This window comes from Mus pahari, chromosome 9, assembly GCF_900095145.1.
Source record: "Mus pahari chromosome 9, PAHARI_EIJ_v1.1, whole genome shotgun sequence".
NCBI classification, from domain to species: Eukaryota; Metazoa; Chordata; class Mammalia; order Rodentia; family Muridae; genus Mus; species Mus pahari.
The window spans coordinates 88,264,987-88,291,260 of NC_034598.1; the positions used below are offsets into that span (position 1 = coordinate 88,264,987).

General features: G+C 44.1%; 1 protein-coding gene across 1 annotated transcript in view; it reads left to right on the top strand.

The window, feature by feature from the left end:
- The window catches only part of Stab2 (stabilin 2), a 175,870-nt gene that overhangs the window by 7,334 nt on the left and 142,262 nt on the right, over window positions 1-26,274 (top strand). The window contains exons 3-5 of the mRNA XM_021204348.2: window positions 3,847-3,962; window positions 18,757-18,842; window positions 19,913-19,982. Coding sequence (XP_021060007.1) covers window positions 3,847-3,962; window positions 18,757-18,842; window positions 19,913-19,982 — 272 coding nt within the window. The remainder of the gene's footprint in view (window positions 1-3,846; window positions 3,963-18,756; window positions 18,843-19,912; window positions 19,983-26,274) is intronic.

A 26,274-nucleotide genomic window follows, 5' to 3' on the forward strand; every position in this document is an offset into this window, starting at 1 on the left:
CTCCTCCTCCTTCTCCTCTTTCTCCTCCTTCTCCTCCTTCTCCTCCCATACACTAAAAATTGTCACAAATACTGTTTGTTTTAGAATTGAGAATGGGTCTGTTGTTCATTTATGCTAAAAACTGATTGCTTATTTGTTTTATTTTGTATTGCATTTTTGATGGTTTTTTTTTTTTGGAAGAGAATTTTGTTGTTATATTTATGTACAGAAAACTTAGCAGTGTACATTTAACCCAGTGTAGTGGCGAGTTCTTTAGCCTTTGCCTTTTCCAGCTTGGCAATGCAAGCCACAGACTTAGGACCCAGGACATTGCCTCCCCAGTGGTGGCGGATCTCATCGTATCTGTCCTTATGATTGATCCTAATAGCTTCCACCAGCTTAGCCAGAGCACCCTTGTGTTCCAAGTTAACCTGGGAAAACCACCAGCTCAGTGGGGTCTACATCATGGGCAGTCACCACCAGCTGAGCCTTCTTGTTCTCCACCAAGGTGGTGACTGTATTGACTCCTGCTCGGAGGACAGCAGGTCTCTTAGTTGGGATGTCCCCTTTGCCACAGCTTTCTTTTCAGCATGGGCCAGTAGCCTTTGCTTCTTCTCTTACTTTGTCTCTGGTCTGTACTTGTGGGCAAGCTTAAGCAGCTGAGTAGCTGTTTGCCTGCCCAGGGCCTGGATGAACTGGTTAATGGCAGGAGGTACTTTGAGCCACTTATAGAAGATGGCTCTTTGTCGCTGCAGCCTGATGTAGCTGGGCCATTCGACAAAGTGTGGGATCTCTTTGGGGCTGGATATCTTGCCCAATGCTGAAGTTCTTGGGCCTTTTCTCAAACAAAGGATTAACGACCTTTTTGGCCTCTTGTTTCTTCACGACCATGGGGGCCAGGGCCCCCTTCTTTCCCTTGACTTTCTTTCCTTTGGGCATCGTGCTCTGCTGGAGGAGAGAGCTATTATTGATATTTTAAGAAATCACGTTATAGAGGTATGGTGAACATACTAAAGCTGAACCTCTTTGATGCCCACAATTCAATGCACTTCGAAATCAGTACACCACAAGCTCCCCATCAGCACACCAATCCTTCCATCTGTTTCACTCCTTCCTCTCTCCCCCCCCACCCCGATGAGAACACTAACTTACCATCTCCCATCTTTGCAAACTGTACACATACATTTTAAGTTGATGTCACTTAGCTGCAGGCATAGACTTTGTGATAGATTTCTAGAATGTATCTGTCTTACATAACCAGAACTTGGCACCGTTTGGCAAATGGCTCAATTCCCCCCTCTCTTCACCCCTTACGACCATTTTGTCGTCTATCCATGTGCCTATCTGAGCTTCCTCAGCTAAGTAGGATCACGTAGTATTTGTTTTTCTGTTTGGCTTTCTTCTCCCAGTATGCTACCCTCCAGCTAATCTACATTGCATACAAACCGCATAGTCTCAGAGCCAGAGATGGAGTTCAACAGTTAACAGCACCAGCTGCTCTCTCAGAGAGATCCAGGTTCAAGTCCCAGCACCCATAGGGTGGTTCACCCTATGGGACTCTAGTCCCAGGAGACCTGATGCCCTCTTCTGGCCTTTGGGCACACAGAATAGCAGGCAACCTTACACAAATAAAAAATAAATTAAATAAAAACAAAAATTCAAAAATCAAATTGCATGGTCTCCTAGTGTAAGGCTAAATAATATCCATTGCATATACCATGTTCAGTATTCTCTGTGGCACATGTGTGGTTTTTTTCTTTATCCATTCATCAATCAGTTAAAACTTAGTATGATTACCTGTTGTGGCTATTGTGAATAGTGCTACAATTACTAAGGAAATATATATCAGTTCCATTGACTATATTCCCGGGTGTAGGAGGCTGGAAAAGTTTACACACAGCAGCTGCACAGACTTACATTCCTATCTCCGAACTCTTCTCTTTGTTCCATGTCCACCAGCGTTGTACTGGGGGCTTTAGAGAAAACTCTTCTAATGACTATGAGAGCTTCATTGTGCTTTCAGTTCATGTCTTCTGGGCTTCCTTTGTGTCTTCTGAGAAGTTAAGACCTGAATTTCCATTGCGAGTTCCCTCTGCTCGCTTCCTGCAGAGAGATGCCCACCCCACCCTCCCACTCCCCGCTGACATTCTCAGCCTTTCAGACAGTAGCTCATTGCTGTCCCTGACTTAACAGTCTGCAAAGCAAGTGTCTCTTGCTAGTCAGCTGCGGTTCAGGAACTTCTCTAGAAGAACTTGTCCCCACACTGATCTTTTTGTATTCGTGTATGGGTACCTTGCCTGCATGCATGTCTGTGCATCATGTGCTTGTGGTATCTGCTCAGACCAGAAAAGGGTGTCAGATCCCCTGGAACTGGAGTTACTGATGATTATGAGCCACACTGTGGGTGCTGGGAATTTAACCTGGGCCCTCTGTCTGGAAAAGCAACAAGTGCTCTGAATCACTGAGTTATCTTTCTAACACACGCATGCGTGCGTGCGTGCGTGTGTGCACACACACACATGCACATATGCACATTACACACACACACACACACACACACACACAATTTTAAACAACACAGTTGAACAATGAAAGTGACTATATTCATTAAAGATGGTTTCCACTCTGAAGTATTACCCTAGAACAAGCCAGATGCAGAGATTGTTATAGGCAGTCGGTCACCTTCAGCCTCCATAGAGCCACGTTCTAGAGCTGTACCTCATTTAATGCTAGAAATTGTTCTAAGGAACATACCAGAGTGTCTCCTCCACACATAGTCTAGTGCATGCTGCTGACTACATTGTAGAATCCCAGAGGCAGAATTCTGTATGGAAATGGTGTGTACAGTGAATGAAAAGAAGAGGTTTTAAATCTGCAGATCTTGTGCATCATATAAGTCATTCTCTTACATCAGCTGCAAGAAAGACTGCTCAGTAAGAGTTCGAAGCTCACTTCCAGACTCTCCCAAGACTTATTGTCACCATTCATTTTATTTAATAACTTCTGGTATCACTGTATCTGCTGGTTAGTTTTTGTCACTGTAGAGTAACCTCGGAGGAGAGAATCTCAGCCAAGGACTGGCCTCCATCATATTAGTCTACAGATATGTCTAGGAGGCCTGTTCTTGATTGATGATTGATGTGGTAAGGCCCAACCCCACCCCTGGGCAGGTGGTCCTGAATTACATAAAAAATCGGACAGAGCAAGTCAGTAAGCAGCATTACTCCACAGTCCCTGCTTCAGCCTCTGCCATAATTCCCCTCAATAATGGACTGGGACATGTTAAGTATCAGCCAAGTAGACCCTTTATGCTTTGGATCCTGTTGTTTATCATAGCAATAGAAAAAAAACTAGAAGAGCTTTTATTTTCATTGTTTCTCAATTTCATTTGGCCATCTTTAACAACAAAAAGGAATTCATGATTAAGCTTATTCTACCTAACATGCCAAGCAATATATATTTAATATATATTTATTTAATACATACTTATTTATCAATAATAAGTGTGTGTGTGTGTGTGTGTGTGTGTGTGTGTGTGTGTGTGTGTTAGTTAAAAACCTAGCTTATAGTCTATGGCTCACCCCAGTAAGATGGCAGCATGGGTAAGAGGGCTTGCCCGAAACCTGATCACCTGAGTTTGAGCCTCAGCCTCACAGCCTATATAAAGGTGGAAGGAGAGAACCAACCGGACGAACTCATTCTCTGATGTCTCCATGCATTCACGCTGTAGTAAATGCAATACACACACACACCAACATACATATGACAATAAATAGATAATAAAAATAAAATCCAGGACAATCACACCACCCAGCAGTAACTTCACTTTAATGGTCACAGGTTAACAACCTCTCTTTATTTTTCCAGGTATTCACTTAACATCCAGTCATACGTCCTGGCTATCCCTGGATGCCGCCATATATGTAGGAAGGATTACCTGCAACCTCAATGTTGTCCAGGACACTGGGGCCCAGACTGCATGGGTGAGTGACGAAATCTTCCCATTATGAAGTGCGCTTCTCCAGACCCCATCTCACAGAAGCATAGCAGGAAAGAAGAATGGGAGGATGGTTCTCTAGAACTTTCTGTCCCGTCTACATGTAGAAACATCTCCTTTCTCATCAATCTTTTCTACAGGAATCTGCTCGCTACAGTTAGTGATCTCTCTTCGAAAGAATTCTTTGGAACCCAGCCTACTGGCACATCCTATAGACCCAGTACTCAGGAGGCTGAGGCAGGAGAATCATCATTTCAAGGCCAACCTGGCCTGCAAAGCGAATTTTAGACCAACCTAGGCTAAATAGCAAGAGCCAAAGGAAAAAGGAGAGGTTGAAAGAACAAAAGAAAGATCTTTTCTAAGTCACAAAAAGATACAATTGAAATGCATGTGTATCAAGGAGATGTGTGTGTGTGTGTGTGTGTGTGTGTGTGTAAAAAGATAATGTCCAAAGAAAGAACAATGGACATTTATAACCCCCGCACACAACTTTTCATAAGAATAAACTCCATTACAGCATCTAAAAAACTGATATAATTCTCTTTATCCATTCCAAAAATAACCATAACTTTGTGAGTGTGGTGGCCCATGCCTTTAATCCCAGTACGGGGGAGGCAGAGGCAGGTGAATCTCTGTGAGTTTGAGACCAGCCTGGTCTACAAAGCAAGTCCAGGACAGTCAGGGCTCTGTTACACAGAGAAAGCCTGTCTTGAAAAACCAAAATAAATAAATAAATAAAGTAAAATAAAATAAAATAACCATGGAGCATTCTATAATTTTACACTTAAGGATCTTATATATCAAAAAAATATATAACCTTAAAAGACTGAGCATCAGAAAGCATGTAAAGGTTCCTATGGAGTTATAGGAACATGTATGGATGCTGTTAGGGTATTCTGGCTGGCTGGTTAGTTGGTTAATTTGACTTTGTCAGCTGGCTATAAGCTAGAGCCATCTGGAAAGAGGGAATCTCAACTGAGAAAATGCCTTCAACAGATTGGCCTATTACAGGCAAGTCCTCGGGGAATTTTCTTGGTCAGTGGTTTGTGTGAGAAGGTCCCGCCTACTGTGGGCAGTGCCTCTCCTGGGCAGGTGATGCTGGGTGGGCCAGAGAAGCAGGTAGAGCCAGGGTGGCAAGCAGGACAGCAAGCAGCCTTCTCCCAAGGCCTCTACTCAGTTCCTTCCTCCGGGTTCCTGCCCTGGCTTCCTTCAGTGATGGCCAATGGCGCGGAAGTGTCAACCAAACAAAGCCTTTCTTTTGCCAGCTTGCTTTGGGTGATAACGTTTATCACGGCAACAGAAAGCTAACTAACACGGCATGTACACATAAACATTAACCTCAACCTGCTTCCACAGTAGGACGTCTGTGTCAGTGATAAGTAACCTGTTTTCTGTGGCAAATCATAACCTTTGCTAGCTGAAACTGATTACAGATGTCAATACCCAAATATTAACTGGGTCTTTTCTGTGGCAGGCTAATTATGTGAGTCCCCTTCCTGTTTGGGGCAGTTAAAATCTGAAATTTTTAGTTCATTATGAATTGGCCATTTCATCCTTATCTTCTAAGAGAGCATGGAAATATCTCTTTGGGATTCAGTCATACAAGGTGTTCTCTGCTTTGTTTCTGCCTGATTAGATAACTGTACATGGCCACTGAAGCTCAGAATGACCTTTCCAAAGACAGGGAAGGGAAAAGACAGGACCTCACACAACGGCACACAGAGACTCTAAGTGTCTAAGGATCTAATTTTTATCTTGATTTTTTTTTCTTTCTACCTTCTCAATCCTTGAGCTCATTTTATACACACATCTGTGTCTTCTGATGGTTTTCCCATAACTAATGATTCCATGAGTAATGGCTTCCACTTATTTCGAATTACGGGCACTAGGTATAGGGATGTCCTGGGCTCTTTGTCATCTGATATAATTTTTAAATATTCCCATTTAGACTAGAAAAATCAGGTGTTTGAAGAACATGCCTTTCTGGCTTCCCTTTAATATGCTAAGTGATACACCAGGTAACAAAGATTACTACATTTCCTTCTTGTCTTCTGCCTAGGGCAGAGCTGCTCAATGATGTTTCTAACTCATCTCTTGGGGTCTTCACTTCTCTAGCCAATGCCCAGAGTGTGTTTCTTGCCCTAGAAGATAAAGCTTTGGAATTTATACATCCTAACCATTCTGTCTATTAATTGCTCCATTCCAGCTTTACTACATATTCTGATTTCATTTTTGTTGCTGTAACAAAATACTTTGACAACAAAGCAACTTGCAAGGGGAAAGGGATTTATTTCATCTTATAGTTCCAGATTACATCCCTCACAGCGGGGAAGTCAAGAGAGTATCTTCAATTAGTTAATTAACAGTCAAGAACAGGAAGAAAAAAGCACACACATGCTCATTTACTCACTTGTCTGCTTGTATTCAGTTTGTTTTCTCCCCTCTTAGAGAGTTCAAGGAAAAACAAAAAGATCTGACCTAGGGAATAGTGCTGCCCATAGTGAGCGGGATCCTCCCACACTAATTAACTTAAGACAATGTCTCCTGACAGACAAGTCCAAAGGCCAATTCAATATAGGCAATCCCCTATTGAAGCTCTCTTCCCAGGTGATTCTAGGCTGTGTCTAGTTGCAATCATAGCTAAGCATCATGCCTGCCCGCTGACACTGCATATGTCTATGGCTCTAGTATATCAGACTCCAGTGTTTGACTCAGTTATCTTTAGAGTGGCCACAAGCTTTCCAAGTTCAAGGGTGGCTTTTGGTGCCAAAATATCCGTGACTGCATCCACTTCTCACAGTCTTCCTGTTAGACCAAGAAGAGTGTCTACATCTTTCTACCTCATAAAAATGAATGTGATGATGCAGTTATTGGCCTGGCATAGCATAGACAAGAACAAGCTTTGTCTGAGACATATTAGTGTGTCCAACAGAAGGAATGGCTGTCCACGTCCAGACTGCATGAGAACATTTTTGAAGTAGATCTCCTATAACCAAGGGAAGGTAAAATGGTGCCTTTCTCTGAGCCCCTTCTTAAGCATGGGCACCATCAAAAACAAGAGCTGCAAACAGGACTCACATCCTCAGCAGCTGTCACCACCATGCTATGCCAGGTTGGCAAATATGTCAAGGTTCTCCCTCAGCACCAGAAGTGCTAAAAAAAATATTTATTTGAATGCTCAGGCATTTCCTCAGAGCAGGCCCATGGCCAGAGAGGCAAAACATGAAAATGGATGCTGGACATCAATTCTGTTCTCTAGTGGGGCCAAAGGGAGCTTCCCTTTATCTTCATAATCCGAACATGCCAAATGTCACAAAGGGCTTCCTTCCTTCCTCTCAGGAAGAAGATAAACCCTTTCCTTGCTTGCCCGTTTTACCTCACCCACTTCGTGGCCGTGACAAGTTTGGTCTTGACTATCACTTTACAATTCCGCCAGGCCAAGGCCAGCTGCTGACACAAGTCCATCCCTCTATTCTGAGGAAGCACATTCCCAGCCTCCCTATGACCTTGTGTTGGAGGCAGATGGGACACCCGCTTCCTTTATAGTATAATAAACACGTCTGTCAGCAGCATCTCCGGCTCGCTGTGAGAAGTATTTTTATAATGCCTGACTCTGGGAACAAGCAAACAATCCTGAAAATTCAGAAAACACCAAAAGCAAAGTGAAAAGAAAAAAAATTACCCATCATCTTCTAAAAATAAGAATAAGTCATGCATCCTCATTGAGGGGGAGAAATAGCTTCCTAAGAGAAGATGTTTTTACTTCAGTTTAATCTGACTCACCCTAATTAAAATTACTGCTACTTTTTCAAACATGCTTAACAGAGAAACCTATTTTTAACTAATCACATTTGAACCAAGTTTTGCTGCTCAGCACAGGCTGTTCCAGAGCTTACGATATAACCCAGGCTGGCCTTTAAATGCTGGCAAGTCTCGCCTCAGCTTCCAGACTGGTCGGGTGACAGACATGCACCACCACTTTCGGTACTGAGCTGTGAATATTTTTTTATTATTATTAGATATTTTCTTTATTTACATTTCAAATGTTATCCCCTTTCTTGGTTTCCCCTCCAAAAACCTCCTATCCCATCCCCCCTCCACCTGCTCACCAACCCACCCACTCGTGTTTCCCTGTCCTGGCATTCCCCTACACTTGGGCATTGAGCCTTCTCAGGACCAAGGGCCTCTCCTCCCATTGATGTCCAACAAGGCCATCCTCTGCTACATATGCAGCTGGAGCCATGGGCCCTCCATGTGTACTCTTTGGTTGATGGTTTAGTCCCTGGGAGCTCTGGGGGATACTGGTTGGTTCATATTGTTGTTCCTCCCGTGGGGCTGCAAGCTCCTTCAGCTCCTTTGGTCCTTTCTCTAGCTCCTCCATTGGGGACCCTGTGCTCAGTCCAATATCCTACTTGAGAAGAAACCAGCTGTTTTTCATTTACACATCCCTTTTCTTTATAGCTACTCCTGAATGCAATGGTTTTGTATGACACAAGAGTCTGACCATGTACAAAAAAAAAAAAAAGTCACATACACTACAGCTCAGCTCTGTTCCTAGCAATCTATTTCAAAGAGCAATGGTCTTTTTAAGAGTTAGTTAGTTAGTTAGTTAGTTAGGTGGGTAGGTAGTTGGGTAGGCAGGTAGGTAGGTTGTTGTGTATGTGTGTTTGCCTGTTAGAATGTATCCACACCACATGCATGTAGGTACCCACAGAGGCCAGAAGGGGGCGTTGGATCCCCCTGGAACTGGAGTTACAGATGGTTGTAAATCACCAGATATGTGTTCTGAGAGCACAACCCAGGTCCCCTCCGGGAGCAGTAAGTACTCTGAGCCACCGAGCCACCTCTTCAGGCCCCAGAGGAGAAACTGTCTCCTATCTCCCTTTCCACCTCAGTGTTGCTATTTTCCATGAGACTGGGCTTTGTGCTGGGTTTGTTTCTATTCCTCAGTCCTTTCTTTTCCGCTCCGTGAACCTCACTAGGTGCTACGCACTTTACAAATACAGAGCGGATCTGTGGACCAGAGCCATTCTGTCCTGCTAGCTCCTGTGCGCTTTGAGGGATAGATAAGGCTGAGTTCACATGAGAAACTTAACTCACGTCGGTTTCCTGGGCCGAGAGTTCCAACTAAAGAGATGCCTGGAATACTGGCGTATGTTTTCTGCTAGCACCGCAGTGAGCAAAGGTTGCCTGGCTAGACGACCTCTTAAAAGATAAGGCTCCAGGGAGGGCCCTCCCGCCTCTTGCTGAGCAGGAAATGAATTATCTTATTTTAAAGCAACAGACCAGTTGGTGATCCGCTGACAGTTTGTGATGTTTGGGGAAAGCCTTGACACGGAGGCCACCCACCAGTGGTGACCTAAGGAAACCGTGATAACAACCTAAAATAGCCTCATCAGCTACTTCAGCCTCGCAAGGCACCACAAACGCGCCCCTGAAGCAGATTCTGTGATTGCTCTCTCAAGCGCAGTTGCTGAGAAAGCCAGTTCTGCTACCCACGCTCCAGGGTGACCCTGAATGACCTCAGATGCGGAAAATAAATGTTCAGTTGTGCTTTAATTTCTTTTATTTTTAAAACCAATTAAGTAGTTTTCACGCATTATTAAAAGATCCCACTTAGGCCATAAAGTGAGGACCCTCTCCATCCCCACACTCCTGACCTTTTTTCTGAAAGCTCCTCCTAGGATTAGCCAGCCTATAAAAGGAAACCGTTTATTGATCACCTACTACATGCTGCATATAATCACACATAGGCCAAGGCTAGTCACATTGCCCATGACCCTCTACGTCACAGATGATTAAGAGGGACTGACCTAGAACCATATGTGAGAAATCAGTTGTACAGGGACCCCAGTGAGGACCCCAGGGCTATGCAGACACTGCCTCTAGCCCCGTCTGCCTGTTCTTCCACAGCTAATCGCTTCCAAAAGGCCCCACCTCCCTGGCACCATCACACGAGAGTTGGGCTTCAACAGAGATATCTTTAGGGGACACTTGACCCAACAATAAGTTTTCAAACCAGTGAGTCAGGAAAAGGAGTTTCTACAGAGAAAAAAAAAATGTCCCATTTCTTACAGAGTGGCTGCTGCTGAGGCTTTAGGAAAACTCCTAGGGACAGACATTGCCAACAGGTCACATGCACAGCTTCAGGCAAGCATGAGGATGGCCGTGAGCCAATGAGCCACTCACGTCAAAGATGGACACTCATCAAGGTTCCTCTTTAGAAATAAGCCCGGCCAGTCCCTCCATCTGACTTTTAAACGTTATGTTACTTTCTCCTGAAACCATAAAGAGCTGCCACTGCCAGCTTGGAAAGCGATAACTGAGAACTCACCAGCATTTCATGAGTCAGTCAGCGGCACCGGTGACTTGTAAAACTCCGTAAGCTAGGGGGAATCATGCAGAGAAGCTGTCACAGACTAAAGTCAGAGCCATCGAGAATCTTTCTCTGTGACACCCATGACTGTGTGACTTTGTTATCTTACCCCTCTGTGCCTCCATTTCCTTTTAGGGGTGTTGGGCATTACATTACCAAGATAGTACAAGCCATGTGCTTGTCCTTCTGTTCCGGGTCTAGAAGGAAAGTAAGGATGATGATGATGGTGATGGTGATGATGACGATGATAAAAACAAAACGCAAGGGCTGAGACTGTAGATCAGAATCAGGGGGCTTCCTAGAAACATAAGTAATAGCTGATAGGTAGATAGATATAGATGATAGATAATGGTAGATAGATAAATTGATTGATTGATGATTGATTGATTGATTGATTGATTTATCTATAGTGATAGGCATCAGGTGCACCATCAAACAGAAGCAGATGAACAAAGAAAACTTTTTAAAAGCAGCATTTGGCCCTGGCTGGCACAGCTCTGATTTGCTGAGTGGTTGTTTAAACCCTGAGCAAACTCCCCCTAAACTCTCATACTGGGGTGCAATGAGACCATGGCGCGTAACATGTAATGATAGAGACGCACTTAAAAGCCCACATCTGGGTGAGGGCGGTCAGGCGGTATAGCGTGTGTCCAGTGTGAACAGAGCCTTGGGATGGATCCGCGGCCCTACAACAAATAAACGTGTCTGCCTCTTAGACCCTGCTCTCACACCAGTGCTGCCTCTTAGACCCTGCTCTCACACCAGTGGGTATGAACTAGAGAGAAAGGCACGGCTGTGTTCTAAATGGAAGAAAGATCAGTCACCTTCAAGAACATGGCTACCTTCTCCTAACCTGACCTTGAAGCACACACCAGTTCTAATGGACATTTCATGCATGTATCATTCAGTCATAATTTACTTATAGTAAAAGCTTTTCCTAGTAGGATATGGTTATTTGGGCTTTTAAAAAAGCTTTTCTTGCTTGCTTCTCCTCCTCCTCCTCCTCCTTCTCCTCCTCCTCCTTCTCCTCCTCCTCCTCTTCCTCTTCCTCCTCCTCCTTCTCCTTCTCCTCTTTCTCTTCCTCTTCCTCTTTCTTCTCTTCCTCTTCCTCCTTATCCTTCTCCTCCACTTCCTCTTCCTCTTCCTCCCCACCCCTCTCTTTCTGTGTGCTCACACAGGTACAGGTGTGTGGAAGTCAGAACTACCTTAGCATCAGTCCCTGCCTTTCACCTTGTTTGAGTCTCCTGTATGCTGCTGCACACACCACTCTGTCGTAGGTGACTCGAGGGATAGCTAGCCTCCGGCTTCTGAGCAGTCTGCCTCCCATGTCACTGGAGGAGAACTGGGATTGCAAGTGCATGTTCCGCAGTCCAGGTTCATTGTGGATTGCACAGGGAGTGCTCTACCCGAGTCATCCCCGCCCTCGGACAAGCCTGGCTTCCTTCATTTAGCACCTTGCACCCCAGATCCGAACAGTCACTCACTCCCCATGATTCTTCACAGCGCTCCATTCTGTGGCTGCCCAGAGTTTGCTCACTAAGTCAGACACAGTCAGGGTTATTCTAGCCTGAGGAGGTTAAGGATCAGGATGCTGTGGACACTTAGGTAACGGGTCTTTTTGAGAACATAACTTTTCTTTCGGTGGCTCACAACCAAATGGGATCTGATACCTTTTTTTTTTTTATTTAAATAAATGCCTAGAAACAGGAAAGCTGGATTATATGTTGAATGTGTAAAAAAATAAATAAATAAAAAGAAACCTTCCAAACCACTTTCTAAAGTATCTGATCATTTTTCTTTTTAAAATTTTTATCCATCTATCTATCTATCTATCTATCTATCTATCTATCTATCTATCTATCTATCTATCTATCTATTGTTGTTATTGTTGTTGTTGTTGTTGTTCTATGTGAGCACATGTGTGTGCTGTGGCATATACAGGGAAGTCAGAGGACAATTTGGGGGAGAGTTGGGTTTCTCCTTCCAGCACGTGGGTCACAGCGATTGAATTCAAGATCATGACATTTGACATCAGGCACTCCTAACCTCTCAGCCGCTCTCCAGCCCTCCTACAGTGTTGTTGTTGTTGCTGTCTGTTTGTTTGTTTCTTATTTTTTCAACAATGTATGAGGGTTTTGTTTGTTGGGGATCCATAATTAAAGCAGATATAATTACTTTTTAATTTTCTTTAACCATTCTAAGAAGTATAGAATAAGCATTTTTATTATTTTAACTTACATCTTGAATGTGCTTATTTCTTTTTAATAACATCCCCATTCATCCAAAAAAAATTCTCTAAAACAAACCAAAATGTTCCCACTTAGTTCCCACACTGGCCAAGGCTCATTACAGAGAGAACACAGAGTCTAAGATCGCAGCAGCTCACGGGAAGTCACAAGTCAGACAGAGTTGGTGACCTGAGATTTGGTCATTACCTAATGATAACCCTTAATCCGTCTTCCTTTTTTGTATAGCTACAGATAGGTGGTGATAATTTGAGACGAACTTTTCAGCATTTCATAGATTGTAGATGATTCTCACCAATGCTCACTTTTGTAGGTCATCAGAGTTTTTCCTGTCTAGACACAAAGATTAAATAACAATTTCATCTGTAAAAATTCCTCTTATCTGCCTTCCTGGACAGACATAATCTTAGAAGGACATCAGCTCACCAAATAATTGAGATTCAAAACGATTCTTGGCTACCAGTGCATTACAAATGTCATGGCTTACACAGGCTTGCTGGAATGGAGTAACATGTCTGGTGAAGCTGTCTCAGGCGTCACACTCTAGTTCCTATTTGCACACCTTTGGGGTCAGTTTTTCCTCTATCGTCACATTTGAAGAGGTCTTTAAATATGTCAGACACAGGCTGTTTATTGAATTTGTGACTTACAAACACTTCCTCTCCACCCATGTCTCCCTTTGTGCCCTCTAAACAGTGCCTTTGCAAGGCGAGGCTGCGGCAGGGTTTTTCTTCTACAAACAGTTCCTTGTATCACCCCTGGGCATCTTTGACTCACCTAGTATCGCATAGGATTTCTTCTAAAAGCTTCACAGTTTTAGGTTTTATATTTAGGTCATGTTAGCCTTTTTGTCTGGGCAAAGATATGGATCAAAGTTCATTTCCAACTATTTCCAATAATTTCAGCAACATTTGTGGGAGGTGTTGTTTGTTTTTTGTTTGTTTGTGGCTCTGTGTGTGTACGCGGACATGCACACATGCCTGCCTATGTGCACAGGATACCATGTAACCAAGGCTGGCCTCAAACTCAGTATGTAGCTGAGAATTACCTGGAACTCCTGATCCTCCTAAACCTACCCCTGATGCATGAGCTGTCACATCCAGCTCCAGCAAGATTTCTTCAAAAGATTCTCTGTTTATTGTACTGCTTTGGGGGGAGTCTAGAAAAAGAGTTAACCATATGTGTGCTTCTCTTCTGGACTCAGTTGGACATGTCTGGCCCTTCACCACTACCATGCAATACCAATCCATCCGGCTAAGGAGTAAATAACTCTCAGTTACTCCCCTGCCTCATGGAAACTGAGTAGTGTATGTCCTCCAACTCAGACTCTCTCAAAGTCATTTTGGTCACTCCAGTACCTTTGCCTTTCCACTCAGGGTCTGTTTGTGAAAGTCTACCATAACATTACGTTAGGATTTAACTGGTGTTATCTTGCCTCTATACGTCATTGAGCCCCATGGTGGTCAGGAAGCAATCTTATGACTTCAGTCTCTCCAAATTTGTGAAGAGTTGCTTTAGAACCCTAAGCCCAAAATATCATCTCTTTTGGAAAACGTTTCTTTTGATCTTGAAAAAACAAACAAACAAAGGTGATCTGCAATACTTAGGCAATGCTCTGTGTGAGTCAGGCCAAATTCATTGACAGGGCTGGTCAAGGGTTCTCTGGCCTTAAACAATTGTTGACCACTCATTCTATCAATTGTTGAAGTGTTCAAATCTATGACTCTGGATTTAACAATTTCTTCCTGAAGTTTTATGGGGATTTATTTCATTTACTATGACTATTATCAGGTTCATTAAAATTAAGATTTATATTCTTTTGCTGAGTCATAACATTGTAAAATGATCTTTCTTATCCCTGGTCCCTTTCTTATCCCTAATCTACTTATCTGATGAGTTCCACCTACCCCAACTTGCTTATGATTGGTGGTATCTTAGCTACTTTTTCTATTGCTATAAAAAAGAAATGTTATGGCCAAATCATAGCATCTTTTACAGAAACAGAAACAAAGCAGTGTTTTAATTAGGGCTTTCTTACAGCTTTAGAGGGTGAGTTCATGACCATCACGGCAGAAAGTAGCAGAGTGGTAGACTAGTAGGTGTGGTGCCGGAGCAGTAGCTAAGAGCTTACATGTTATCTACAAGTTGAAAGCAGAGAGAAACAGAGAAAGAGATTGGCTTGCCATGGGCAGGCTTCTGAAACCTCAAGCCCAAACCCAGTGCCACACCTCCTCCAACAAGGCCATGCCTCCTAATCTTTCCCAAACAGTTCCCCCAACCAGGAACAAGCATTCAAAAATAGCTCATGGGGTGATTCTCATTCAAACCACCACAGGCAGGTAATGTGCTACATCCTTTTCTCCTCCTCACCTTCAACACATTTGTGTCTGTATATTTAAAGTGAGTCTTTCCCAGTGCGAGTACTTCCTTGTGATTCCTGCACTTGGAAAGCCAGGGCAAGAGGATTGCCTGTGAAATTTGAGGCCAGCCTCGCCTACACAACCAAACCAGTTCAGGCCAGCAACACAGGGAGATCCTGCTCAAAAACAGTCAAACAAACAAACAAAAAATGAGTCTTCACAAATGTGATGCATGTGTGTGTGTGTGTGTGTGTGTGTGTGTGTGTGTGTGTGTGTGTGGTTTGCACTGATGTATACATGTATGAGCACACCTGAGGCAGATGTTTCGAGTCTCTCCACCACTGAGGTAGGTAGGGCCTCTCAGTTGAATCCGATGCAACCAGTTAATGACTCAGCTTGCCCCGAGATCCCATTCTTGCCTGGCACTTACATGGGTTCAAAAGATCTGAACTCCAGTTTTCGCTCTGTGAGGCAAGTGCTTTTTCCACCAAGCCATCCACCCAGTTCAGTTCTTAACTTTTCATCTAGTGTGATAACCCACACCTTTTAATTAAGGTATTTAGACCATTTGCACTTAATATGGCAGGTTTATATCCACTATATGCTGTGCTTTCTATTGCATCTGCTCTGTTGCTTTGTCTCCTTCTTTGCCTCCCTCTTAATTATTTTATATAATCCTACTTTCTTATCAACGTGCTTGCTGTACTGCTTATTTAGGGAGTTCGGCATTTGCTTCTGTGTATATAGAAACACTTTGCATTTCCTGCAGTCTACCTTCAAGTTACATTACATCACCCTATGCACAGACACCCACTGCATCACGTTTCCATCCCTGCATCCCAGGCCTGCTGCTCTAGCTCCCTGCACGTAACTACAGAGTGCCACGAGCCACCTATGCAGCACTGGCAATTTGGCCTTAAACTGCCATGTTTTAAGCTCCCAGTGATGATGCTCAGCACTTTCCATCCCTTTGTCTGTCTCTAGATCCCTATCTGCTCTGAGTTTGCTTCTTCCCGGCCAATTAATTACATTTCTCTTTCAGCTTTTATATATCTGAAAAAAATCTTCACTATGTCATTATTCTTTACATATATTGTTTTAGGTGGTATTTCAGATTGTTTCTGTACTAGTACTTTAAAGATAAATGAGCCACTGATGTCTAGGTGGAATCCAGTCCAACCAGGGAGCTGTTGTCATGGTAACTGGACTCTATCATCACGACATGTTGGCTTTGCCTGCTTGTAAGATGTTCTTGTCGTTGATTTTAAGTTTGTGGTGGTGTGCGATTTTCATCATGTTGCCTTTCATTGGGGTTCTTTGCATGCTGGGAACTGGACATTTAACATCTCCATCAAGTTTGGGAAATGTTGATTCTAAATTTCAGTGTCTTTTCTCCTTCCCCCTTGACATTGTCACACAGCTCACTCATATTCTCTTGGTATATCAGAATTTTCTCCATGTTTCTTTTTGTCTGTACTGTTTGCCTGTAGTTTGAACATTTGTCAGCGTCTGAGCAACCATAAATTGGATACAGGGATACAGGGTATTTTAATGCAAATGTTGTGTTTCCATATGTAAAATTTCAGCTTGGGTTTTATGTACATCTCTCCCTAACACACTTTTCCTTACTGCCCTCTTAAGTATGGAATAGAATTGTAATTTCCTCAGTCTTTGCCTAACACATGTGTCCTCTCTGCTGATTTTAATTAGCTAGTACACAGTGAGACACTGTCTTGGACAAAAAACAAACAAAAAACAAAAACAAAAAAATGAAAATATGTCAGTCACTTATATTTTGAACAGAAGGAGCCAGAGGAAAAACTCCTGCCATTGGACAAGTCAAGTCTGATCCTCCACTGAATCTGCACAGTGCCAGCCATCTTTTAAGGGACCAACATATTGAGAGAGCCACCAATGTCATTCAGAGAACAGCCTTCCTCTGTGCTTAGAAGTCACCTTATCTAAGAACTGTTTCCATGTTCTGAATAGTTATGTCCTTCCCCTATGTACCCACCTGGTTTGTTACTATAACAAAACACCTGAGGCAGACTAACTTTATAAAGAAGAGAAGCTTATTTAACTGACGGATCTGGAGTTGAGGCATAGTGTTGGCAGGGGGCTCTATTGTACCATGGCAGGAACTCATGTGGGAAAAAGAGATCCCATAGAGGGATAGGTGTGGGAAGTCTACCATTGACCAGATAACCTTCTGGGGTTTGGCATGTAATGGGGACTCTCTTTATTAGCAGGGCTTCTCCTTCCCTGCTCTTGTCTGGGGAATTCTAAGCCTTCATATACACCTCTACCTGAGGAATGTCATGTAGCCTCAATTAGATTACAGGATCAATGTCCTTTCTCCTGATAAAACCTGAGCTTTTATTCAGCTAGTATCTGAGGTTCCTGATATTTCTCTCCATGCTAATGAGGCATTTTGGTGCTCTAAGCCCTCAGCCAATGACCTTTGCCCACTCTGATGTTCCTACCCTCAATCCCCTCCCCGCCCCCGAGCTCTATAAGCCTTGAATCACCATAAGTAAAGTTGATCTTCCTCCTGATCACTGGTACTGGTGTGGTTATTCACCATATGTACTCAAAGGGCTTCCAAACTCCCATTTGTCATCTCTGCTCCCACAGCCCTCATGAGCTGTTTTGGTCCACGATCCATAAGAGCAGGAAGACCCACAGAAAGGAAGCCAGGGGCTAACGTCAGCCTTTTATAGCAACTCTTGTGAAAGAGCACACAGGATCTTAACCAGACATACCTCAAAGTCCCTGCTGAGGGAAGAGAGTGAAAACTTACTCAGTTGATATATTAAGCCCATGTCAACATAGCTCACATGGGCACATTTGCACGTATGTGTGTATGTGTACATACACACACACACACACACACACACACACACACACACACACACACGGTAAACCAAACAACACACATAACAGGAGAGGAAATTCATCCTCAGGGCACTCATACCTTAAACATCTGCCACTTGCTACCATTTAAAATTCTGTCTGGTTAGGATATTGTCCCAACTGGATTTCTTGATAAATGTGGCTCTGCCTCAGTATGCATGCAATGTTTAGTAGAGTGTTTGTTGACTGACTGGAAAAATCCTCTAGTGAAAATCTAGGCCATGGCTCTAGTTCAGCAGAAGTACAAAATGCACACTTACTGGTTTGCAACCAGCCCTAGGTAAAACCCGACCTCCTTTGCTCAACTTACATGCATCATGGGGGACTGGAGAGATGGTTCAGTGGTTAAGAGCACTGGCTGCTCTTCTGGTGGGTATGGACTCAACTCCCAGCACCCACACAGTCACTCACAACTGTCTATAGCTCCAGTTCCAAGGGATCTGACACCCTTACCTAGTCAGACATGGAAGCAAAACACTAATGCACATAAAAATAATAAAAATAAAAATATCAAAATAATAAGTGCATTGTGGAATGGGTCAGGTCACCACCCCACTGCACCTGATAAGGCCCACTCTTGCTGCTCTCAAGTTCAAATCCCAGCCCCCCCCCCCCCGGCAGTCCCCACAACTTTGCAAGTACTCTAGCAAAAAGCTACTCCTCCTGCCTTTAGTTTTTCAAGACAGGGTCTTGTTATTCACTCGTGATGGCTTTGAACTCACTGGGTAGCCCAGGCTGGCCTCCAGCTTGTGATCAGACCGATAGGGTCTTCGATTGGTTTTTTGTCTCTGGCAACTAACACACTAAGGGGCGGACTGCATCTTGAAGCATGCCTTTACTCAGTCTAGAATGAATGGATTAATCTGGTCTGTTTGATTGTTCCAGAGTGCCCAGGAGGAGCAAGGTCACCGTGTGGTGGCAGGGGTGTTTGTGATGAAGGCATGGAAGGAACCGGAAGCTGCTCCTGCCTGGTAAGTTCCAAGATCCCTTCCCACCTGTTGATTTACCTTAATGACAAGCCCACACAAGGAAAAGCCTCTAAGAGTAACACGATTAAAAGATGAATTCTTGATGTGCAACAAAATCATCTCTCACTCTTATACCCACCTATAAAGCCTGAAGAAAGATCAGTATGACCCTCTTTGAAGACATAAAATGGGGCAACATATCTAAAGCTATCTTATGAATACGTTTAAGGATATAAGCTGTCCCTTCTTGCTGCTGTTAGTAATAACCTCTACTCTAGACTACCTTTGGGGTGTGCTCTCCACCCTGGGCCAACCAGGGGCACGGGGCCAATGAAGAAATTCTTTATCTAACAAAAGGAACTCCTGTCAATTTCAAACTGTAGAGGAATTAAACACAGGTCCTTCTGACGGGAATCCAGTTCAGCTATCTTCACAACAAAACTGGAAGTGGTTTTGTTTCATCCTTGGGTGAAATTGCCGTGGGTCTGTGGACTCTTACTGTCTTATTTATATCATTGGGTCGACAGAGAACTTCCTCTATAGGGCTCTAGACCCTTAGCCAAAGAAACTTAAAAACAAAAACAGAATAAAACAGACAATCTTGGTGGCAGTGGGAGTGGGGGTGTCTCTGACTCTTTAGCCAGCTCTTGGGACCCCTTTCCTCCTACTGGGTGCCTCATTCAGCCTGGATGTGAAGATTTATGCCTGGTCTTACTGTATCTTGTTATGCCATGTTTGGTTGATATCACTGGCAAGGCCTGCTCTTTCCTGAAGGGAAACAGAGGAGCTGTGGATCTGGGGAGAGGGGATGCTAGGGAGTAGGGACTAGAAGAAGTGCAAGAAGGGAAACTGATTAAGATATATTTTTAAAAATTTAATAAAATAAAAAAAAATTCAAGTGTGCATTATGACATACACGAAGACTTCAAGGGACTCAGGAGAGAAAGACCCAGAGGAAAGACACTTGGGAAGCACTGACCACATGGCCAGTGAGTTGCCCAGAGGCTTTCCAGGTAGCGTGGGAGTCACCTGGGATGACCTTGGGTCTGACATCATCCACCTGTGTTTTGTAGGCAGGCTTTCATGGAATAGCCTGTGAAACCTGTGCTGCTGACAACGTTTTTGGGCCCAATTGTTCAGCAGGTAAGTCTGATTTGTGTTCACTTAAAGCACTGGGACAGTTTAAAACACCCAGAGATGGTTACTTTGATTCTTAATTGTGGTTTTAGATTTCCAGCCTCCAGAAATGTATGGATTTGTGCCTTAGCTTTCCATTGCTGTAACAAAGAACATGAAACTGGAGCTTTAGTGAGAGAGAAGGTTGGTGTGATTCAGTTTAGAGGCAGAAGGTGTATATGCACCACATTTTCTTTATCCATCCATGTGTTGATGGACAGCTAGGTTTGTTCTATTTCCTTACTATAGAGTGAAGCTGCAGGAAACACAGATATGCATGTGTCTCTGTGGTAGGACATGGAGTCATTTGGGACTATGCCTAGGAGAGATATAGCTGGGCTATATGGTACATCTAACAAATGGTTTTGGTTTTGGTTTTAAAGAACATTTATAAACACATATAGACTTTCAGCCCCATAAGTTCTTTGCAATGTTTCATAATACATTTCACCTACAGCAGAGGGAGGCATCCTCGTTTTGATCCACGATTGTTCTGTTGTTGTTTTGTTGTTTTTTAACTCATTCACTTCACATCCGGCTCATTGCCCCCTTCCTGGTCACCCCCTCCCACAATCCTTTCCCCCCAATCCCCTCTTCACTTTCTCCTCTGAGTGGGTGGGGACCCCCCTTGGAATTCCCCCACCCTGGCTCTTCAAGTCTGTGAGGCTAAGCACTTCCTCTCCCTCTAAAGCCAGACAAGGCAGCCTAGCTAGAAGAACATATCCCACAGACAGGCAACTTTTGGGATAGCTTCCAGCTCCAATTGTCCAGGTCCCACATGAAGATCAAGCTGCACATCTGCTACATATGTGTGGAGAAGCCTAGGTCCAGCCTGTATATGTTCTTTGGTTGGTGGATCAGTCTCTAATAGCCCCAAGGATCCAGGTTAATTGGCTCTGTTGGTCTTTCTGTGGAGTTCCTATCCCCTTCAGTGCCCGTAATCCCTCTCCCTATTCTTCCAAAAGAGTCCCCAAGCTACATCCACTGTTTGGCTGTGGGTGTCTGCATCTGAGTCAGCTGCTGGGTGGAGCCTCTCAGAGGCCAGCCATGCTAGACTCCTGTCTGCAAGAATAGCAGAGACCATTAATAGTGTCAGGGATTGAAGCTTGCCCATGGGATGGGTCTCAAGTTTGGCCAGTTATTGGGTGGTCATTCCCTCAGTCTCTGTTCCATCCCCCATGCCTGCATTTCTTGTAGACCGGATAAATTTTGGGTAGAAAGTTCTGTGGGTGGGTTGGTATCCCTATTGCTCTGATGGGATTCCTGCATATCTATAGGAGGTGACCTCTTCAGGTTCCATATCCCCAATGCTGTGAGTCACAGCTAAGGTCACCCCCTTTGATTCATGGGCACCTCCCTTATCCCAGGTCTCTATCTCTTCCTGGAGATGCCCCTGATCTCCCTACCCCTGTCAATTGCAGATTTTCATTCATTATCATGGCCATCTGGCCTCCTCTCTAGTTCCTCCCCACACCTGATCATAAGCACACACACACACACACACACACACACACACACACACACACACACACACTCCTCTCCTCATCACCACTCCTGTTCCCTCCCTCCATCTGCCTCTTATGACTATTTTATTCCCCCTTCAAAGGGGGACTCAAGCATCTTTGCTTGGGCCTTCCTTCTTGTTTAGCTTCTTTGGGTCTGTGGGGTGTAGCATGGGTATCCTGTATTTTATGGTTAATATTCACTGAGTACATACCATGTGTGTGTGTCCTTTTGGGGACTGGGTTACCTCACTCGGGATGATAGTCTCAAGTTGCATCCTTGGGGTTGCTGAAGGCAAGAGTTAATTGTATTTTCTCTCTAGCAGCTTGTATAATGTTGACTGCTAACACAACTGTTGTTACCCAGATGAATAAATGTGTATGCAAATGAATGAATGACCCCACTCTCCTGGCCCAGAAGCACAGTTTCATGGTGTAGCAGATAAAAGGCTTAGACCCTGGCAGAGCTCTTGCTCCAGGGTTGCTAGCTGCAACAACTAGATAAATGTGTAAAATGTGGTCTCTGTGCATTTCTTACCTATAAAAACAAATAATATCACCATCTGAGCCTGATGATTGTTAGGCTGCCATTGTTATTCTTGTTATCAGTTTCTCCTGATCCTAAATGTTTCTCTACGATTGGCTTCACAAAGACTCGTCCACAGCTGTACTAGCAGAAGCAAACTGAAACCGCATCTTGGTATTCTGCGTGTTTTTAAACATTCACACTGCTTTAAGGGATAGCAACTAAAGTATAACCCACTGAGTAGAGATGGCGTGTTCCTATCACCGGCTACGTGGCTCCTTTCCTACCACAGTCAAACAGAAATTAAACTATACAAACTAGATAAATAAATGAAGTGGGAAAGGGGGAAGCGAGCACCCAGCACCCCAGTAAAGCTGAGCGGATGTGTGGGAATGAAAATCTGGGATGAAAACAAGCCATGTAACCTCCATAATACTGTGCATTGGTGGGTGATAAACACAAACATGGCGGAACTCCCAAACATTTCCAAGTGAAAGAGGATATGCTTCATGCCTGTGCCATGGAGAAAGCAAAGGCAAAACGGATGAAGACGGTTTGGACCCCAGCTGTTTCTAAGAAATGAAATTTTATACGCTTATTTTTTTTAATTGATAGAATGTATTATCTATTCTTATTACATTTTAAAAAAATTTAGCGTGTGCATTTGTGTTTGCATGCCACAGTACATACGTGGAGGTCAGAGGACAAGCTGCTGAGGTCAGTTCTCTCCTTCCGGGGATTTAACTCAGGTCATCAGGCTTGGCCTCAAGCACCTCAACCTGCCGAGCCATCCTGCTGACCCCAAACTCTAAATTGTTAAGAGAATTAAGCCTGAAAATAGACCCAGGAAACAGTTCTTCAAGCTCTAGATCTCAATAGAACTTCCTGTGATGTTTTCCATATGTGTACTGTCCAGCCTAGCATCCACGGCCACATGTGGCCCCTGAGCTCCTGAAACAGAGCTAAAACATCCGAGGAAATGAATTTTAAGTTTTAGTTCACTACTGAATTTAAGTGGTAATAGCCAAATGTGGCCAGTGAGTCTCATATTGGACAGAACACCTTCATGCATCATGGATAAGAGAGGGGCCAGTGAATTCAGACTAGCCTGAGTCTAGGGTAGCCTTCCTCATTATGAAACAGAACTGTTATCTACTTCCTGGGGGTGACAACACAGTCAGGCTCTTAGTGCATCCGTGGAAGCACAGAGTGGGTGAAGGAATGAGCAAATCACAATCTCTGGTTATTCCCCATGGGCAAGCCCCAAGGACTCAGAAACTCTTCCAGCCAGGTGCTTGCTGGGTACTGGCCTTGTCTCATCCACTGCGGTGCTGGTCCAGCAGGTGGCGCTCCTGCCTGAAAGAGGCACAGCTATATTGGGTGTCATCTATTCCTTTTAAGATTTATTTATTTATTCATTTAATGTATATGAGCACACTGTAGCTGTCTTCAAACACACCAGAAGAGGACATCGGATCTCATTACAGATGGTTGTGAGCCAACCATGTGGTTGCTGAGATTTGAATTTGGGACCTCTGGAAGAGCCAGTCAGTGCTCTTAACTGCTGAGCCATCTCTGTAGCCTGGTATCATCTATTTTTAATGCTGACTTTTCCCTGCTGCCAGGATGTTCCCTTACCAGGCTGTTTATAGGTTAGAGATGATTCAGAGCTACGTCAGCCAGTCAGCCGGTGGCTTTCATCTTTGCTGCCAGGGCCAGAGCTACTCAGCATCTTGTTCTCATGGAGAGCCCAATGCAAAACCCACTTTCTCTATGTAACTCCCTAAATCAACCCACATTCACATATTGTTGGTGACACCCTACTGTGCCTGGCAGGGTACAAAAAGGTTTCCCATGCATAATCTCAAATCCTCAGTATGCCTGGTTGAGCTAACATCAGTAGGTAACACTAGGCTGTGTGCCTATTATAGAGGCAGAGGGTTTAACTGAGGTGTCTGACCCTGGTGAGCATGCACCATGCATTAGACACAAAACAGATGATGTGTTTCTCTGAGTGATCAATGAGGTCCCTACCCCAAGGAGCAGGAAATACGATTAATGATCGTGATGTGCTGTGCATGGCCTTTACAGGATTCTATAAGGACACAGGAGAGAGAGAAGCTCTGGGCATGTCACAGGGGGCTATGCACCATCCTTGTGGCTGAAATGGCCAAGGTTTTAGCTATTTTAAAAGTCAGACCACCCAAGTTTCACATTTCTCTAGAGGTCTGCCAAGACCAATTCACACTGCACCAAGGTCTTTAAGTGACCAGCTGGGAATCCCTTGGCCCCTTGCTTCTCCTTCCCAAGGACACATTCTTGACAGTGTCATGGGCTCCAGAGGCTGCCTGTGCCTGCCAGTTAACCCAGTGCAGAACGATGGGACACAGCAGGAAGCCGATGCCAGAGTGGTTGGGGCTCACAGCACACAGCCCAGAGAGCAATCTTAACAAGTACAGTGCTGGCTACCACATGGGAGAATTCATTCTTCCCAATAGACCCCACCCCCACATCACCACCATCTTCTACTGGCTATATGGAAGTACAGAACACTAGTCATCACCTTGTCCCAAGGGTCTGGCTTCTCTGCCACTCTGTGACCTCCTTAAAGTGAGATATCATTACTAGTCACCTGTGTTTGCAGGTCCCATGCCTGCTGCTGGGCAGAAACTGGGTGAATATTGTTTAATTGAATTGACTGGCATCGTTTTATTAAAATCTACATAAGAATGCTCTCTGCTGAGATCCCAACTCACTCCAGTCAGTTCTATACTTAGCTTGAGTTTTCTCTAGAGCTTGGCTCTTCCAAATGCTGCAGCCATTGGTAGGCACTGACGTGCTTTGCTAAAACAGAAAAAAAAACCAACAACAACAACAACAAAAAAAACAGGATTTAAAGATGGCTATGACAAATTGAGTGCTTCAGCTCTTTGACCAAGCACTTGCTAATTAACTCCCATTTTTTCCATTGGTAAAGTGGGATTAATAATGTCACCTACCTCATGTCACATTAAACCTAAAAATGCCTGAGAGAACAAGAGGCCGGTAAAGGCAATCACAAGTCCAGTCTTGGGCAAGAAGAGAAAGGGACATACCTCAGAGGCAAAATTGAACAAGAAAAGAAATAGCTCAATCAAGATAAATCAGCATATTAGCTTTTTAGGGCCAATGTAACAAGGCAACACAAACTGGGCAACTTGTTCTGAAAGCTAAAAGTTCAGAGTCAAGGTATTGGCAGAGTTTACTCCTTTTAGCATTTTTTTTCTCCATCCTACTGGAGCCCAGAGGAGCAGAGAATCTGCTTTGGGACTCCTGGGATAGTACCATAGAAGTGAGCCGTCCTTGAAGGATGAGGGGACCTCACGTGCCATACCAAAGTGATGTAGAAAAGCCCATGCACGGGGTGCATGCGCGCAGGACACACAGGTGCATGAGGATATACTGCACATGAGGACACACTGTGTGCATGAGGACACACAGGGTGCCTGATGACACACTGTGTGTACTAGTGCAGGACACAGTGTCCATGGGTGCAGGACTCAGAGGGTGCATGAGTGCGGGACACACAAGGTACATGTGTGAGGGTTGAGGAGTGAGTGAGTTCAGGATGAACCTGCTCCTTCCCTCTGGGGTGGTCTTCATGAAACCTGTGCCCACCCTACCTCTTCCTGGCCTGCTCCTATTGGTGTATAGGGTGGTAACATTTATCACACTGTGCTGTGATTGGCTATTTCCTTCCATGAGCTCTTTGAGGTTGGAAACTTGACTACTACAGTATTCTGAGTTTGCAGGTTACATTACAAAGATGAAAGGGAACAAATAGGAGTCATCTTATACACTCAGAAATCAAATGTGTAAAAATACAAGAGTGTATGGGCTGGCAACAAACTGGAGACAATGCACGAGATGCTTCAGCAACAGTGGCTTCTAGAGGAAGCCTGGAAAGGACCCTAACAGGAATAGGGACAGTGAGGCAACAAATAGGCTGTCCAGGATGGGGATTGCTCTGATTGCCCAGGTGGGTCCAGCGTGGGTGGAGAAGGTAACCATAGAGACAGCAGCATGAGAAGAACTTAGTACTTCACAAGAAAGTAGAGAAAAGGGTCATGAATCTAGAAACATGGGGTTCTTCTAGACCAGCCTTACTGCGATTTTGATTTTAATCTAATGGGACATTTTGTCCCCTAGAACCATCGAATGCATTTGGACCTTGTCTGGCTCCCCTTCAGGA